The sequence below is a fragment of the Pholis gunnellus genome (assembly GCF_910591455.1).
Source record: "Pholis gunnellus genome assembly, chromosome: 21".
NCBI classification, from domain to species: Eukaryota; Metazoa; Chordata; class Actinopteri; order Perciformes; family Pholidae; genus Pholis; species Pholis gunnellus.
The window spans coordinates 13107900-13123631 of record NC_136548.1 but is presented as its reverse complement, the minus strand read 5'-3'; the positions used below and the strand labels follow the sequence as shown (position 1 = coordinate 13123631).

The following is a 15732-nucleotide window of genomic DNA, read 5'->3' as shown; positions in this document are numbered from 1 at the left end:
CCTGCATTTCAAAACACACAATGGGGGGAAAATTAAATCCCTTGAGGAGGATTTAGACACTTATATAACTCCCCAATTATAAAGTTTTTTTTTCTTCAAGAAGCCTCAGTGCCCTCCCTTCTGTTTATATGACTCACAAATATCTAATACTGAACTGTGTATAATGCCAGTATGCCCACATGACTGCAGAAAAGGCTCTTTTGCTTTCTGCCCGACTGAGTCGGGCATAATGGGAGGCTTGAAAAGCTGCGAGCTTAAACCAGCGCGGTCTTGACAAAGCCTTGGTGGCTTGCTGGGAGACTGTGCATCCAAGGAAGTTGCCAAAAAACTAATTTTCAAGAGCACTCAGCATGGTCTTAAAGCTATCTAATGGAACCACACCCAGACTGGACGTTAAATACCTCACTCCTGCATGGGCAATTTGCTGACAATGCTGGAAAGGACTACGTAGGCCACTGACATTTAAGACAAAAATAATAAATTCAAACATTCAATGTCATCTGCAATAATAAAAAAGGCACAAATCTAGCATGCACTAGCCGGCCAATAGTATATATAGATGCCTCAACATTACTTATATGCTATTGTTTTGTTGAAGATCTAATCCCCAAACTGCACGCATTAAAATGCTGCTGTAACAGCCTCCATTCTTCTGGGAAGATTCTCCACAAGATTTTGAAAATTCAGCCACAAGAGCATTATTGAGGAAACTGATGTTGGCGATAAAGCTTGGCGCGCAGTCGCATCCCAGTTCATCCCAAAGGTGCTGTATGGAGTTGAGGTCAGGGGTCTGTGTAGGCCAGTCAGGGTCTTTTCATAATCGATTCGTCCGCCGATCATTTTCTCAATCCATTGATCGATTGTTTAGTCCATGAAATGTTTTTTCAAAAAGTTGGGAAAAACAGCCATCACCAAAGGGACCAAATTTGTCTAAAAGCAAAACATATTTAATTTGCTATATATTATATATTATCAGTATTTCACTCAAAGAAAGTCGAGAAAATAAATAGATTCAAAATACATTTTCATTGCTTTCTTATGGCTTTAGTAATCTTGCAACCAAGATTTTCCTGGACCAAACCACACAAAAAAACTGTCCCAGATTAAGAGTACTCTTTTGCCCTAAAAGATAATGTACTACATATATCCGCGCCTAGACATTGGACATTAAACTCCTGCATCTTAGATTCAACAACTCTCTCAGAACTAAAACGAATACGTAATTTTACGACATTACGTCACATGATAGCTTGTTGAGAAGTCATAAGAAGATTTATTAAATACATTTAAACATCCCAGAGGTATGAAACAGGTGCACATAATCATGTAAATGTAAGGACCTAATATACTTACACATCCCGTACTTTACACACTAAGTTAGAAATACATCTGATAGCGGTAAGAGTAGCTAAGAATGCCTGGTATTTGCCTTTTTAGTCCTTGTTCTCTTACAAGACATATTTTCTGATAAACCATGACGCCAAGTCATGGAGAGGTCCCAGTCCCCTCTGATCCCCCTACCTGCCAGCTTCAAACCTCCCCTTGCCCCTCTACTTAAATTTCAACCCACCTTGATGTACCTGTTTACTTGTCTGTGGGTGGTCCGGCTGGTACTAAAACAAATTCCCATCCCCCTCACACCGGCAGATCCAGGAATAGAGTGTACCCGTTCATGCGATTTCAGGAAACGGCTAAAGCTGCCTGCTTGTTTTGCAGTTTACGGGTATGAAAGAGGTAGAAAAGGATCGAGGGTGGGCACGCGGGAGGAGGGGATCATTCAGCGAAAAAGTCCCCTGGCCAGGCCTCAGGACCACCTAACCTGTGGCTTCTATTCCTGACCCCATAATGTGTGTGAGGGAGGGGGGATATTACCTTCTCTCCGACAGTGCTTCCCCATATTCCCTGACCCCACAGAGACATTACAGTGGGCAAATATAAAGCAGGGCTTCATGAAGCCTGAGCTTATCTGGGCTCTGAAAGTATGTGAGACATGCCTGGGAACAAAAGGCCGTCTCTCAGCCTGGGAGCAGGCCAAGGGGATCTCTTTCAGCAGCCACAGATTGCCCTGTGTTTTCTTAATTGACAGACCCCGGCCACATTTGATAGAAATGACATGCAGCTGGCAAGGAGCCCCGGCCTTCCAGGTAGACCACCTTTCAGCAGGAAAATTGTCCTCAATCTAGTTCATAAAGAAAGTTCGATGGAGGTCCCTCAGTCTGCGTCATAAACATATTGTGCAGCGGTGGGTTCAGGTCAGTGTGGATTACACCTGTGTGGGAAAAGTTGGTCATTTCAGAGTGTTGGGTCAGCTTTCCAAAGCTCTCAACTACACCCACTGATGAGACTGGTTGCAATTATTTCACAATAAACCTCAAAAAGCAACATCTATTAGTCGGCAGAGCCCAATGTATGTGTTGCAAGTGCTCTGATTATCAAGTAAATCACTCACATTTAACAATAGGTGCTTATTTATTCTATATTTAACTGATTGTAACTCAACCTAACTCTTAACGCTGACCTTTTTCAGCAGTCCTCTTTTACGCTGTACACATTACACACCTGTTTATAACACGACTACCTAATTCTACTGTAGTTTTTATTGGTTTCTGTCCACACGTATTATAGTGACATTACTGACACATTATCGCTGCTTTCATTCAGACCGTACATTTGTTTATTTTGCAACATCCCATCTCTTTACTGTTCATTCTGTACATTTGTTTTTCTCCATATTCACATTTGCTACTGTGGTTAGATGGCTGAACTATATTTCATTGTACTGGTACTTACAATGTGCAATGACAATAAAGTTGAGTCTAATCCTATAGCTGGGTTACAGCTTGTAGGTGAGGCTTCATAAAGCTATATGTCCCCAGTCTGAGGAAAGCATGTCCTCAGCTGGCCAGATTCAGTAGTGCACCCTCTTCTTTTTTTTTTAACCCTGTCAATCAACCCTGAGAGATGTAACCTTACTTTATCTGTTTAGACATTTAATGTAATTCCCACCAACATTCAAAGCTTGTGGCTGCTGTTGTTTTAAAATGTTGATGTGTGATAAATATATTGTTTTTGATTATATTTCTATTTATTTCTATGATTTTTTTTAAGGTAAAAACGTTGATCTAATTCCGTTTATTCATGATTGTATGATCACATTTCTGTCTAACTCTGATTTGTGGAATATTTTGTCTCTTCTGTCTCGTGTTGTTTGTCTGTAACTCACTTTTATTGCTGCCTAACTTGGAAATCACACATGCATGTGCTATAACAATCACAGCGGGACTGGATTCAAACTGTGGATTATATCACTTTCAAACTACATTCTTTCATTCCCTTCGGAGAGTATTTTATGACTCTAGTCATTGTTTCAATCAATTGTTGGTTGTCTGACTTAATATTTGCTTAGCTGTGGTCATCATTTATTGCATCAGGTTGTGTGTTTTTGTATGTAAGGTCTAACTATAAATGTCTTTCTTTGTTCTTTAGATCAGTTAGAAGAATCACTGAACATACACTGAGAATACTATTCCATTTTAATCTTAATAAGCCCAGTTGTTCTGCATTTGGGTCTACAAGTACAATCACCTCTTGGGTGCTGAAAAAAGAATCTTGAGATGTGCCAGTAACCACAAATAACAACATAAACTGCCAAAATGCCTTTTGTCAAAGCACATATTGTCAAGATCTCTTGTGTACGTTCAGATGCCGGGCATCTCAAAGGCACGAACTCCACAGAGAATAAGAAAGAGGCCATATGGCATCCATGTCTCAAGCCCCCTCTGATCCACCCAGGCTGATTTCCCATCCGGTGTAGGAAAAAGGATTTCAGGGTGCCAAACGGTGTTGGTCCCCTGTGGATATTAGTGGGCCGTGGAAGATAAGAAACTAGCCATCCTAGACAGCCAGTTCCATCAGCAGATAAGAGCAGAAAAGGCCCCTCAGCTACACCTGAAACTCCACTGATCCACTTCAGGCCTGATGTGCTGCAGCTTTACGGCATTCATCCAATTCCAAAGTTTTAGCTTTTCATTTATTTTTGCTTCATATATCAGTATTTTTGGCATATATTTTCTTATGGGCTTCACAGGGTGTTGTTAAGGACATTCTGAATTTGTTTCACACATAATATGTACATACATGCTCTTTATACATTTAAATATTTTTGAGAAATTATCAATGATTTGTTCTTAAAATAAATCACTTACATACATACACACACACACACACACACATACATACGTTTTTATGGTGGGGATTCACAACCAGATGAAACCCTTCTTGTGCACAATGCATGCCTGGTGGAGCGCCTGTCCCTTTGTGCCATGCTGATCCTCTCCCCCAGCTGCCTTTCTGCACAGGGGTCCTCTTTTTCTCAGAGGCCCCGTGAAGGCAGAAGAGGATTTTTTTTTTTTTTTTTTTTAAGAAAAAGATGGGTCACAACTTCCCTCTCCTGCTCTACAGATGCTGGTCCGTTAATGAAGTAACAACAAATTGGGCCGCGGGCTAATTTGGAGTGGCGTTTTCCTGGCCCCTCTTGGCCCATAGAGATGTATTTCATTTTCTCTTATCAGTGATTCAGTCATGTGGATTTACGCATGGATGCCTCTGTCTCCCTCGATCGCTGTGCTAATGGAAACTTCGTTAATGTCATTAATCTACGTGCCGAGACATGTACTAAACACATATTTTGCTATTTGTTCCCCATTTGTCAAATAATACTAAGAGCTTCTAGACAGTGAAGCAGCACAGAAGAAATGAGACAAAGGAGGCAACTATTGTCAAATACTTCAGAGGTTTAGATTTTCTTAATAGTTCAGCTGACAATAATCTAATTATGCCTTCAAACATGGAGACTATATCCCACCACAAATGATCATATTCACTACATTCTACAGATATCCCCATCCCCAGACGTCGATGGTCTACAGTTTAAATTACAGTGAGGAGCACAATGCAAGCCTCTAACCACTGTGCAGTGATTTAGAGTTGTCCTCCTTTGTCAGATCTTAGTCTCCATGCAAAGTAAATGATGAGATAGGCTCCAGCATCTTTCAGTGTCCACCACGCGTAACAAGATGTGATCTGTGATTACGGCAGAACGTTGAACTCTGATCTCTGCTGGCTGGAGGACACAAGTTCAACACAGTTACTTACAATGTAGCAGCCCAGATTAGTCAGAGGGCAAAATGCTCCTGCCAGGACGAATCCTCGTCATGCTTATTGTATACATACTCTCCTTTAGGTAGATTAGTCTGTTTATATTGCAGGCAAATTGAGCGTATAGCTACAGAAATGTGGCCTCTGGGTTCTCAGAATTGGTCGGGACTCGAGCCTGGGTGGCAGAAGGTTTGAGGTCAGAGCGGGTTGCCTGGCAGGAGGAAGGTCACCTCTTCAATAGCAGCAATAAACGCTGAGAACGTGGAGCAATGCTTTTCAAAAGAGCAACAGAAGAACCATGACTTGAAAATGAAGTGGGACAATGAAGTGAATCATTAACTGATCAGCAACTGCTTTGTAATTATTTACTGCATTTCACAAGAACTATAATAATTCAAAATAGATTACACCATTATCCCTTCACAGGCTTTAACTGTGATATTTCTCAATGGAATATTGTACTTAAAATGTTATTGTAAAAATCAATGCAGACAATTACACAGTTCATTTGAGTTTAAATTTGTGCCTGATAGGTGGTTTACTGTAAAATCACGATTCAACATTGAACTTCTACAGCAAGATTCTGAGACAGTAAGGGTGTCTTAACTCACGTTACAGCAAAGCTACTTTAAGAGGACGATTGCAATGAACGCACTGGCAACATTATTGTAATTCATTCGTTATAAAAATCCAACTAAATGTCTAACCGTGTATTTTACAGTTTAAACTGTAATTTTACAACAGCAAACTGCTAAAGAGAATCACTCAAGTGTCACTTTCACGCTCATATTTGCAACACCATCGGGGCTTCAACTGATGATTATTCTCATTATCTGCTATTTCTGATAAATATGTTTAAAATGTCCTATCACAAGTTCCCAGTGCTCAAAGTGACATTTTCAAATAGTTTTGTTCAATTAAAAGTCCAAAACCAAAATATATTCAATTAAAAATGACTTGAAACAAAGAAAAGCCGCAAATCCTTACATTTGAGAGGCTGAACATTTTTGCACGGCAAATTAATTGAACAATGATTGTATTATTTAATGTTCTGTTGACCAAATGTCAATTGGTCAACTAATTGTTTCAGCTCTGAGATTGCTACCCAACAATACTGCCACAAAAAGTATTTTAGTTAATAATGTCATACTTATATTTTTTGTAAATTGTCTTTATCAAACTTACAAAATGACCCTCCAAAGTAAAACTCCCAAACAAGAACTAGGCCAACGCATTCTTCACCCAAGCAATGAATAGTTGTGAGTCACATGATGCCAAGATGCTCTATTCATTCATAAACTATGTGAGCAACTGGCTGAATGTGTGTTTCCTGTCCAGTCTGGGGTTAGGAGCGCAGCAATTAGACAGTAATTAGACAAATCTGACAGTTATGAGTCCTAGGAAAGCTTCAAACGTCGCTTCAATTAGACGGCACCCTGAAAACGTCTTGTGTGGCATCGTCATTCATTCCACTCACAAGAAACAACTGCACTTGGCCTGAATCTTTTTTTTTTTCATTAAAGCATCACATCCATGACACATATATGAACCCTGAAGAGGTCATTTGTTCATCAACACCTAGAAAAATCCACCTATATATTGAGACCCGACCAGTTTAGTTCACCAGATTGTTAACACACATGTTTATTCATGCCGATGTTAAAATTCAACATTATTTCTTGCTTGGTTGATCAAAATGTTGATGGCCACGCTCACACAGCCACTTTAATGTTGTCATTAGTTATGCTTCTCTGGTGGCTAAAGGATGGATCCCTAAGTCGCGGGATCCAATAAGGTTGTATATGAATGGTTGGAGGAGATAAACTACATCAAATAAACGAAAGAGAGACTCATTCACTGATGGAAGACGGGAGGAAAAGTCTGTTAATTAAAAATATGAAAATTAACAAAATCTCTGACACAGTTTTGGGCCCATCTGAACAGCTACAGTAATTCTCTCTCCACCTTATATGAACATCATTTAATTACATGGCTTAAACCAATGTCTGATTATTTTTTGGAGCGGAATCTGTAGTTTACAAAAAGAATATTTTTGCATTCATATGAATAGCAAAAAAAAGCCAGTTAATATACAGTTGGTTAATGTTACATGAAAATTGCCCCCAGGTATATTTATTTCTGTTGGTTTTCATTAAATCTGGTCTTATTTACAGGTTGCCTGAAGTAGCATTCAAGTCTCTTGTTTGACTCTGATGCTTTGTGACAGAAGACAAATGGCAGTTGACCTGTGGATATAAGGTCAACTTCTGTTTAAAAGTAAAAGCCTTACGCTTTTATGAACACTGTGTTGCCATAATTTTATGTTACTATTAATTAAAAAAGGCCAAAACATATATTTGTCTCAAGTCCATCTAGCAGGCACAAAGCTGGTATAACCTTTAGCAGCTAGCATAATCAAAACAGGAAACGGCTGGAGTTATTTACAGTTTTGTTTGCCAAAACAAAGCATAACAGGGTCCATATAAAATGTTAATCATGCTTGGGAGGGCCGGGCTTTTTATGACATAAAACATAAGATCCAGCCCCTTTCCCCCACCTCAACAACTTCCAATCAGCCCCACTTGCATCGAACAGTTAATGTTAAAAGTTACACCTGTGCATTTTCTATATGTCAAGACTACAAAGCTCTTGTTCTGTGAACCAGCCGCCACAACACACATGAATGAACCTCACGAGCCTCTGAACAGCATCAGTAAGTTACTCTGTCAGAGAGGACTTTAAAAGCAGCCAGAGATTAAACTTAGATTTATTCGTACTTTTAATAAGTACAGTATATTACCCGGCAGCCGGGGGCTAAAACTGCAAACTGAATAAAATGGGCCTACTTCATTGTTGTGCCGTGGTATAAAATGATCAGTTGCTATTGATCAATAGTTTAGACAAGTGCCAGATTATTGACAGGAAGACAAAATATGTTAGGCCGGTTATGTTTGAGAAATCCCCCCATACACTCAATCACTGGAACAGAAATTGCTCCATGGTATATAATAACGCAGCTATGTTTCTTTCCCCCCTCTGCAGATCAATGCTAATTGAGGTCCTATACATGATGAATGTAGTCTGAAACGTTTTTAACCCGCTGACTGCTGAGCAGCAAGGAAGGGCCACTGAACACTGACGATGTTATTTATACTAACTATTATACAGATAAGAGAAGTTAGCTTTCTGTTTCAGTGAGTGTCTTACAGTACATTTTAATTCCCCCTCATGCTAACCACTCTTCACTCTTGTTATTCTTGCTTAAAATGTGCTAAATTTCTGTAAATATGGGTGTTTTATTGCATGATATGCAGCGTGAGTTGCTTTACAAATGGAACATTTCCAGATTTTACCTTATAACTAATGAGACCATGATGTCTCCTCGGAGGCCCAGCGGTACAATATGACGATCAGCACAGCTAACAGAAGGATGCTGCTCGATCCCTGAAGCCCTCCAAACGCAACTCTCTGTTGGTGCACATTCAGCTTTGTGGACAGACACGCAGCAGATGGGGTAAACCGTGCCATCAAGTGGAAAATAGACCTGTTGTGTTGTCACAGAGGCAAGTTGCAATATAGTCTGCCAATCGGACCACCAGAGGAAACTGTAAGAGGGACTTTTTAACACGTATTAAACAAGGGGAAGCATTAACGCGTATTGTGCATTCACTGCATCAAGTGTTAAAAACATCATAAAGCTGTGTATTTTCACAATCTGTCCAACATGTTAGATTAGAGAAAAATATACACCTGACACTGTGGTCTGACATATTTCCCATTGTAGACTGTCTCTGTTCCTGAGTGGACTGTAGTTTGGACGTCATGCAGCCTCTCCAACAGCAGAATTACAACAGACGCATATCCTGACTCACTGCTGCCACCTTGTGTCACTTTGAGTCATAAAACATCTGTGAAGAGGTGAAGCCCGTCTTTAACGCCACCGCTGTAATGCTTTGACCGGAGCCTCTTATGCTTGATAATCAAGGGATGTGTAGGAATGAAATAGATCCTGTTATTCACGCCAGGTTACACATACACATTCTTCTCATTTTCATTGACTAAGAAGCTGAAATAAAAAGGAGGCCCGGGTCACTATTTTTATTTGCCTAAAACCATGTAACATGTACGTAAAGAGGGTTTTTTCTGTCTTCAAGCTCCATATTCAACACTTGTTTGGACAAAATGAATGTCATTATAAAATTAAATGTTTTTTAGCTATTAGTGGCATAATGCAGTAATGGGGGTTTTGCACTACAGAAATCTCTGGCCTAATGTTACTTAAGTAAAGTATTGGAATCGGCATTAGGAGAGAAGAAGTGTGATTGCTCATCCTAATGTTACATCAGATTTATAAAGTGGAAAAGTGACAACAATCATTTCTGATGGTATTTTGCTATTAAGATGTCTTGTGTTTATAATTCATATACTGTATTACTTAACAATATAAATTAAAAGGTAGCTTCACAAGAAAATGTCTAAAAATGTTCCCACTAATCTCGGGTGGCTGCTAGCCATGCAGATAGTTTTGATGTGAAAGTTTTTATTTGAAAGCAGTTAGAAAGTGTAGACCGTGAGGACGATGGACTATTGTGAGGAGCCAGGGCTTTGTTTCTGGAAGACCAACGGTCAGCACCACATTCTCCTTCATTGTATTGTAGCGGCATCAGAACATCAGTAGTGAAGATAATGAAACCCTGGACACATAAAAACCGAAAGTGACAACATGTTTTTGCATGATTTGGGTACATTTATCATTTAAACTGGCACATACATGCAAACGGAAATGTTTAATTAAACTCAAACATTATATTGTAATGTTTCGAAATGAAACATAAGATAGATGTTTCTTAAAAACGTACACAAAGTGTGTACTTTCTTTTAAAAAACAACAAAACAACACACTCTACTTTAGTTACAACTGCTTTTCTATGAAGCCACATTATTACAACACTGAATGATTAACTAATAGTGCAGTGACATCTTTTAGACACGGGGCAGCAATTCTTAAATGTACATGGCTTTCTTCAGTCGTTTTCAGACGTAAACGTTATTTTCATCTTTGATCACATTCCGGTGAGGTTTATTTTTTTGCCCACATTATTTTTAAACTCGCGTGCAAAACATCCTGATCTTCTTGGACTGTCTCGACGTTTCTTAGAGCCACTCACATGCACATGTGATGTCGCTGAGAGTGACTGCTTTGATGAGGACATCTGTAACAAAAGGAAAGTAAATGTCACCACCTTTATTTGCTGCAAATAGACTTAATTCATTTGGGTTTTGGATACAAACGCGTCAGAAGCTCATATATATACCGCTCTTGTTGCCTACCTGTGTGCACTTGACTTTGATGCCTTTTGGCTATATCTGGAGATTGATAAAGGGAGCAAAACCCAGCACGTCCTGAAGAAGCACCAGAGCCCTCTGTAAAGGCGGCTCAACATCTATCACTACATTGCGCTTGCGTAGAGGATCCAGGCTCGACTCTGTCACATTGTGGCAGTGATTCACCTTCAGGGACTGCAGCTTCGGGCAGTACTCTGCAAGAGTCCTGTGAGCACAGCATGCAGAGGATCTTATGGACGGGTGCACAAGTGAGATGGTGCATGTAAAAGTGCGGGCAGGGGCGGCACAAACTTAGCTGGATTACACTCGAAAATAAGATACGACATACCTGATGGACTGGTTCCTGACCCGCAGGCAACCTGTCAGGTCCAGCTGCTCCAGGCCCCTGCAGTTCTTGGACACCTCCTCCACCGACTCGTCAGTGACGTTGGCGTTGACTGCCAAAGATAGAGACCTCAACTTCAAACACTTCTTGGCCAGGTAGCAGATGGCGTCGTCCTTTAGCTGGCGGCAGGCGGTGAGGTCTATCGACTGCAGCCCCCCGCAGTGGTCCGCCAGGCTGCGCAGGGACAGGCTGTCCACCCACTCGCAGTGCGCCAGGCCGAGGCGCTGGAGGTGCATGCAGCTCAAGGACACCGCCACCAGGGAGTGGCGGGTGAGCCAAACACACCCGCTCATGTCCACTCTCTGCAGGTGCTGGTTCTGGCCGATAACTGGCAGCAGCTCCTTGTCCGTCACCCAGTCTGAACAGCTCTGGAGAGACAGGCTGTGGAGAACTTTGTTGTCCTTCAACATGGAGCAAAACGCCTCCTTTGAAATGGATGGTCCGATCTGCAAATATCACAACAGAGCAGATAGCAGACTTCCATCGCCAAACATCTCAACATGTACAGGCTGTTCAAACTCTCACGTGTGAGGACTTACCGAGGACAGGTCAAAAGTCCTGCAGTTGGCTAGATACACCTGGATGAGGCTGTGGAACTGCTTGCTCACCCTCTGCAGGCTGACGAGGTGTTGCAGTGGCAAATGGCATAAAATATGTGGAACAAGGACATCCTCCCAGGGCAAGTCCAAAAGATGGCATCTGCTGAAGACATGCAACCTTGTTTTACTGCTGAACTTTGACACTGCATTCAAAGCTCAAAACAATCAGACACACTATATGTTAAGATACGTCTGAGGAAGCAAGTATAAAGACAGTAACAGCCCTGTCACGGTGATATATAATTCAAGTTAACGGCCATGATTGACGAGGTGTAACAGTAACGACAACCAGCTACATCCCACAGTGACTTGGTTGTTGTTGCTACCGCTGTTAGCTGAGAAGCTAGCCTGCCGGGGCCACCAATCCAGCTGCTTTTACAACACAAAACTCCCGTTTTCAAAGGCACTTACGTTCGCATCTTGTCCTCTTCGTCCATTCTGACTCAACTTTGTTATACGGAGTTTTTAAGGACGCGTTGCTCTTCACATAGGTGCCAAAATAACGTATTTTTCTTTAGCATCTTTCAAGCGTTTAAGGTGTAACCCGAACCCAATGCTGCGTTCAAGGACTATCAGAACACTTTTAATCAAGATGGAATGGCACATTAAAACTGTTGAAAAATGAAATCAATTCTGCCAAATTTGGCATTAAGGGAAGACAAAAGCCACAAATTCATGGTGAAAGTGATGAAGCCCCACATATATACTCTTATTGCTACCTTGTATGCTAATATGCAAATTGAATCTATTTGTAAACCATACAATTACACAATGATGCGCCTCTGGACTTTTTTACCATAAATCAACAACTAACCTACCACCACCCTTTTAGGCAGTACATTTGCTGTCATTTACGATCAAAACTATGCTTCTTTAATGTCAGAGAAGTGGTGTTTATGTCTCATAGGATCGTGGACTTACGCGTTTACGAGTAACATGAACGCAGCAGTTGTTTTTCCGGGGTTTACGTCATGATCATGCTAAAGCAATTTACATATTTGCTTTACGATGATAAAATAACACAGGATATCACAGGGTTATTGTCATTTGTTCTAGAAGAGTAAGTGAGAAAACCTGTTTGTAGCGATCATGAAAAAGGTTTTCATGAGGTTTTACTCTGAACCAACCGACTGGCACCCCTTTCACTGTCATTTCAGAGATTCATAAAACATGTTCAAAACCCCAAATAAAACAGGCTAAAGTTAGTTTTTAACACTCTTTAACACCGTAACCCTAATGCCATGTTCACACCAAACGCAGCGTGAGTAGATTACATACAAAGTCTATGCAGTAGTGTATGTATTTCTACATTGTGGTATTCATAACTCTAATTAAAAACGTATAAATAAAACATACCCAGCAGCTAAAGACTGGACGTCTCCAATGGGAGCTGGAGAACGCCTCCCTGCTGAAGGAGACCAGAGCCTCCTGTGCTGATGAACTTGAACAGCAGAAGATGGAGAGTCAAAAGCTCCAGACTGCTCTGATGGAGACCCAGCAACAGCAGCTAAAGACTGAACATGACCAGTGGGAGGAGAAGAAAGCCTCCCTGCTGGGGTTGACCAGAACCTACTATGTGGCTCGGCTCAACCAGCAGAAAGAGGACGAACTTCGCGGCCGCAATGGCGAAGACCGAGCAGCATTTCGAGGGTTTTTGAGAGTGGCAGAATGAAAAGTCATCCCTGCTTTAGGCCGTGGAGGAGCTCAAGCAGATGCTGAAAGAAACAGAGCAGAAGTCAGAGAGCAAGGAGGCCCTCCAAACAGCTCACTTGCTCTCTAACTCCTGGGCACCAAGTTCACTGAAAAGAAAAAGGTGAAGTGGTACAGGAGATTTCTGTAGACTTCTGGCCGACATTTGGTTTCACCAGCACTGAAACTTTTAGCCTTTTGTATTGTATTTGTATGTTTTTTACCCTGTATGGTTTTATCAAATGATCTAATAAAATCATTCATAAAAGTCAACTTTTAAAAATACTATGTAATCCAAAAAGTATAAAAAAAACTAAATCAAAGATAATAAATCTGCAGGTGAGATGGGCGCGGAGGACCAGGTGAGGGGAATGAGAGATGATCGGGTGAAATTTAGACTGTGATTTCAGACTTCAGAACAAAATATACATTCTTGAATGCTATTCCGAATGTTAAACTTCTTTCTGAATGTGTGAGTTCTAAAGAGGGAAGGATGCAACCAAAATGAGCGTGACCCATATATGTTTATTTTGAATCTTTAATTTCCAAAAGCCAATTAACTGTCACCACATTAGCAGCCTATTTTCCTGGAACACGTGTGCTGAACAAATGACCATCCTGCCAGCTCACCTCTGCCCAGGAGAACAATGAAGTCAGTCATGCTGAACAACTGCTGACCCATGAGTTATATTTCAGTGAATGAGATGAGCCAACAGGATAGCCGAGTGAATACTCACTCTTGACTGACTACAATCCCATATACAAGCTAAAGTACAGGCATGGCGTATAAATCAATCTATGATTTCTCTGTCGAGACCCTGGATGGACAGCCGGTTCCGCTCAGTAACTACAGGGGTAAAGTGCTTCTCATCATCAACGTTGCCACCTTCTGAGGGTCAACAATAGAGGAGGTAATATTCTACAAAGAGCACTGATTGATTGCAGCCAGATCACATTATCTCATAACACATCTCCTGTGCTGTCATTTTTTTATTAAAGCCATCTGATTCTGTGTCCTGTTCCCTCAGTACCATCGACTGAATGCACTGATGGAAATGTTTGGCGACCTCAACTTCACTGTTCTAGCATTCCCCAGCAACCAATTCGGTCTCCAGTCACCTGGTGGGTACACTGATGCTTTTGAAATGTGACAGAGATTACATAGTATTTACCTGGCATGCGAGAAGAATACTGTACTCTATAAGTAACTGCGTAGATTTACTGAAGTACTGTACTTAAGAAGAATTTTGAGGTACGTGCATGTTAAGGGATTTATAATTTGTGCTATTTTATACTTCTATTCTGCTTTATTTTAGAGAGAGAAATGTACATTTTACTCCACTACATTTAATTGCCAGCTATGTTTTACTAGGTTGTAAATTAAATACCATATGACAATCTTATACAATCCAATACATTGTTAAAAATAACTATGATGATTTAAAAACCGTTTAGCTTGTGACCCCTTACAAAAAAAAAAAGCAATATCTGGTTGGGGCCCATTGTCACATTTTAGGTGTCAAAGAGTGATTTCCTTTTACCCCATTTATCAACTTATGACCCCTCAGATTTATTATGTGAAACTTTGGCGGGGCCCGACACCTAAGAACCACTGAACTAAACTACCCAACTGTATATAAAGTCAAAACTAGCTCCACCTAGACCTGCAAATGCTCCGTATAAAAATCAGTCACAGAGGAATGTGGTGTTCTGCAGAATGATTATTACTTTTGGTGCTTTGGGTACATTTTGCTGCTGATACTTATTTGAAGAAGGGTTTTGAATGCTTGTAGTGGAGGATTTTTACATTAATGTATCGGTAGTTGTACTTGATTAAAGGATCTGAATACTTTTTCCATTACTGACCTCTATACATAATTGGTTTGTCTGATGTACATATGCATGCTATGTGGTAAACATTTGACTTGAAGCAACGTTTTCCTGAAGCATAAGTTGAAAACTCAGTAGTAATGAAATATTGTACTTATATCTTTTCAGAGGGGAATCATGAAACCCTCAACGTTCTTAAGTATGTGAGACCTGGTGGCGGGTTTGTGCCAAAGTTTCCTGTCTTTGGGAAGGTTGAGGTGAATGGATTGAATGAAGAGCCTCTTTTCACCTATCTAAAGGTAGTGTTGTTGTTTTTTTACACAGTACATGAATGTATACAATGTGTTAATGATTTGTTTTAGTTATAGAGTATATTTGTACTGTCACAGGAATTGTTGCCATTTGTGAATCCTGTTATTGGAGATACGAAGAAATTCTACTGGTCTCCAGTCACAGTCAATGACATTCGGTGGAATTTTGAGAAGTTCTTAATTACGGCAGATGGCATGCCCTTCAAAAGGTGAAGTTGTACATTATAGACCGCAAGTTAGAAACCAAATCAGCCCTTCATTAGGTCATACATAATAGTGGCTCTAATGTTTTCCCTTTACTGCAGGTATGAACTTCATTGCCCCATTGAGAATGTGGAGAAGGACATAGCAGATCTTCTCTGACGGATTTTCTCCAATTTGTCAACGGTGGCAGAATGACGATCCCCCAGTAAAT

The 15732-nt window shown here is 40.6% G+C and overlaps 2 protein-coding genes across 3 annotated transcripts; one reads left to right on the top strand and one right to left on the bottom strand.

Annotated features, from left to right (window-relative positions):
• Nucleotides 1–9901: 9901 nt before the first annotated feature.
• fbxl15 (F-box and leucine-rich repeat protein 15) lies at nucleotides 9902–12034 on the bottom strand. Of its 2 annotated transcripts, none has more exons than XM_079182840.1 (5): nucleotides 11899–12034; nucleotides 11428–11587; nucleotides 10832–11334; nucleotides 10489–10708; nucleotides 9902–10370 (listed from the first exon to the last, which is right to left on the bottom strand). In XM_079182840.1, exons 1-4 carry the CDS (start codon nucleotides 11922–11924, stop codon nucleotides 10519–10521), a joined length of 879 nt encoding a protein of 292 aa, XP_079038966.1. In that variant the 5' UTR covers nucleotides 11925–12034; the 3' UTR covers nucleotides 9902–10370; nucleotides 10489–10518. The 2 variants fall into 2 exon arrangements, with proteins under 2 accessions (XP_079038966.1, XP_079038965.1); XM_079182839.1 differs by having other exon boundaries at nucleotides 11428–11590; nucleotides 11899–12000.
• A 1921-nt stretch (nucleotides 12035–13955) lies between these two features.
• On the top strand, nucleotides 13956–15680 carry gpx9 (glutathione peroxidase 9; the record flags this gene model as incomplete). Its single annotated transcript, XM_079183135.1, has 5 exons — nucleotides 13956–14087; nucleotides 14205–14298; nucleotides 15175–15305; nucleotides 15396–15526; nucleotides 15623–15680. The coding sequence occupies 5 exons, from the start codon at nucleotides 13956–13958 to the stop codon at nucleotides 15678–15680; spliced, it is 546 nt and encodes a 181-aa protein (XP_079039261.1).
• Nucleotides 15681–15732: the final 52 nt, after the last annotated feature.

What these genes read in the sequence shown, in the direction of transcription:
- fbxl15 (XM_079182839.1), bottom strand. Translation starts at nt 11,924, where the DNA reads ATGGACGAAGAGGACAAGATGCGAAC. An exon ending in GAAGAGGACAAGATGCGAAC is followed by an intron (nt 11,591 to 11,898) that starts GTAAGTGCCTTT and finishes GCATGTCTTCAG; the next exon opens with CAGATGCCATCTTTTGGACT. An exon ending in GTCAGGAACCAGTCCATCAG is followed by an intron (nt 10,709 to 10,831) that starts GTATGTCGTATC and finishes CTGTGCTCACAG; the next exon opens with GACTCTTGCAGAGTACTGCC.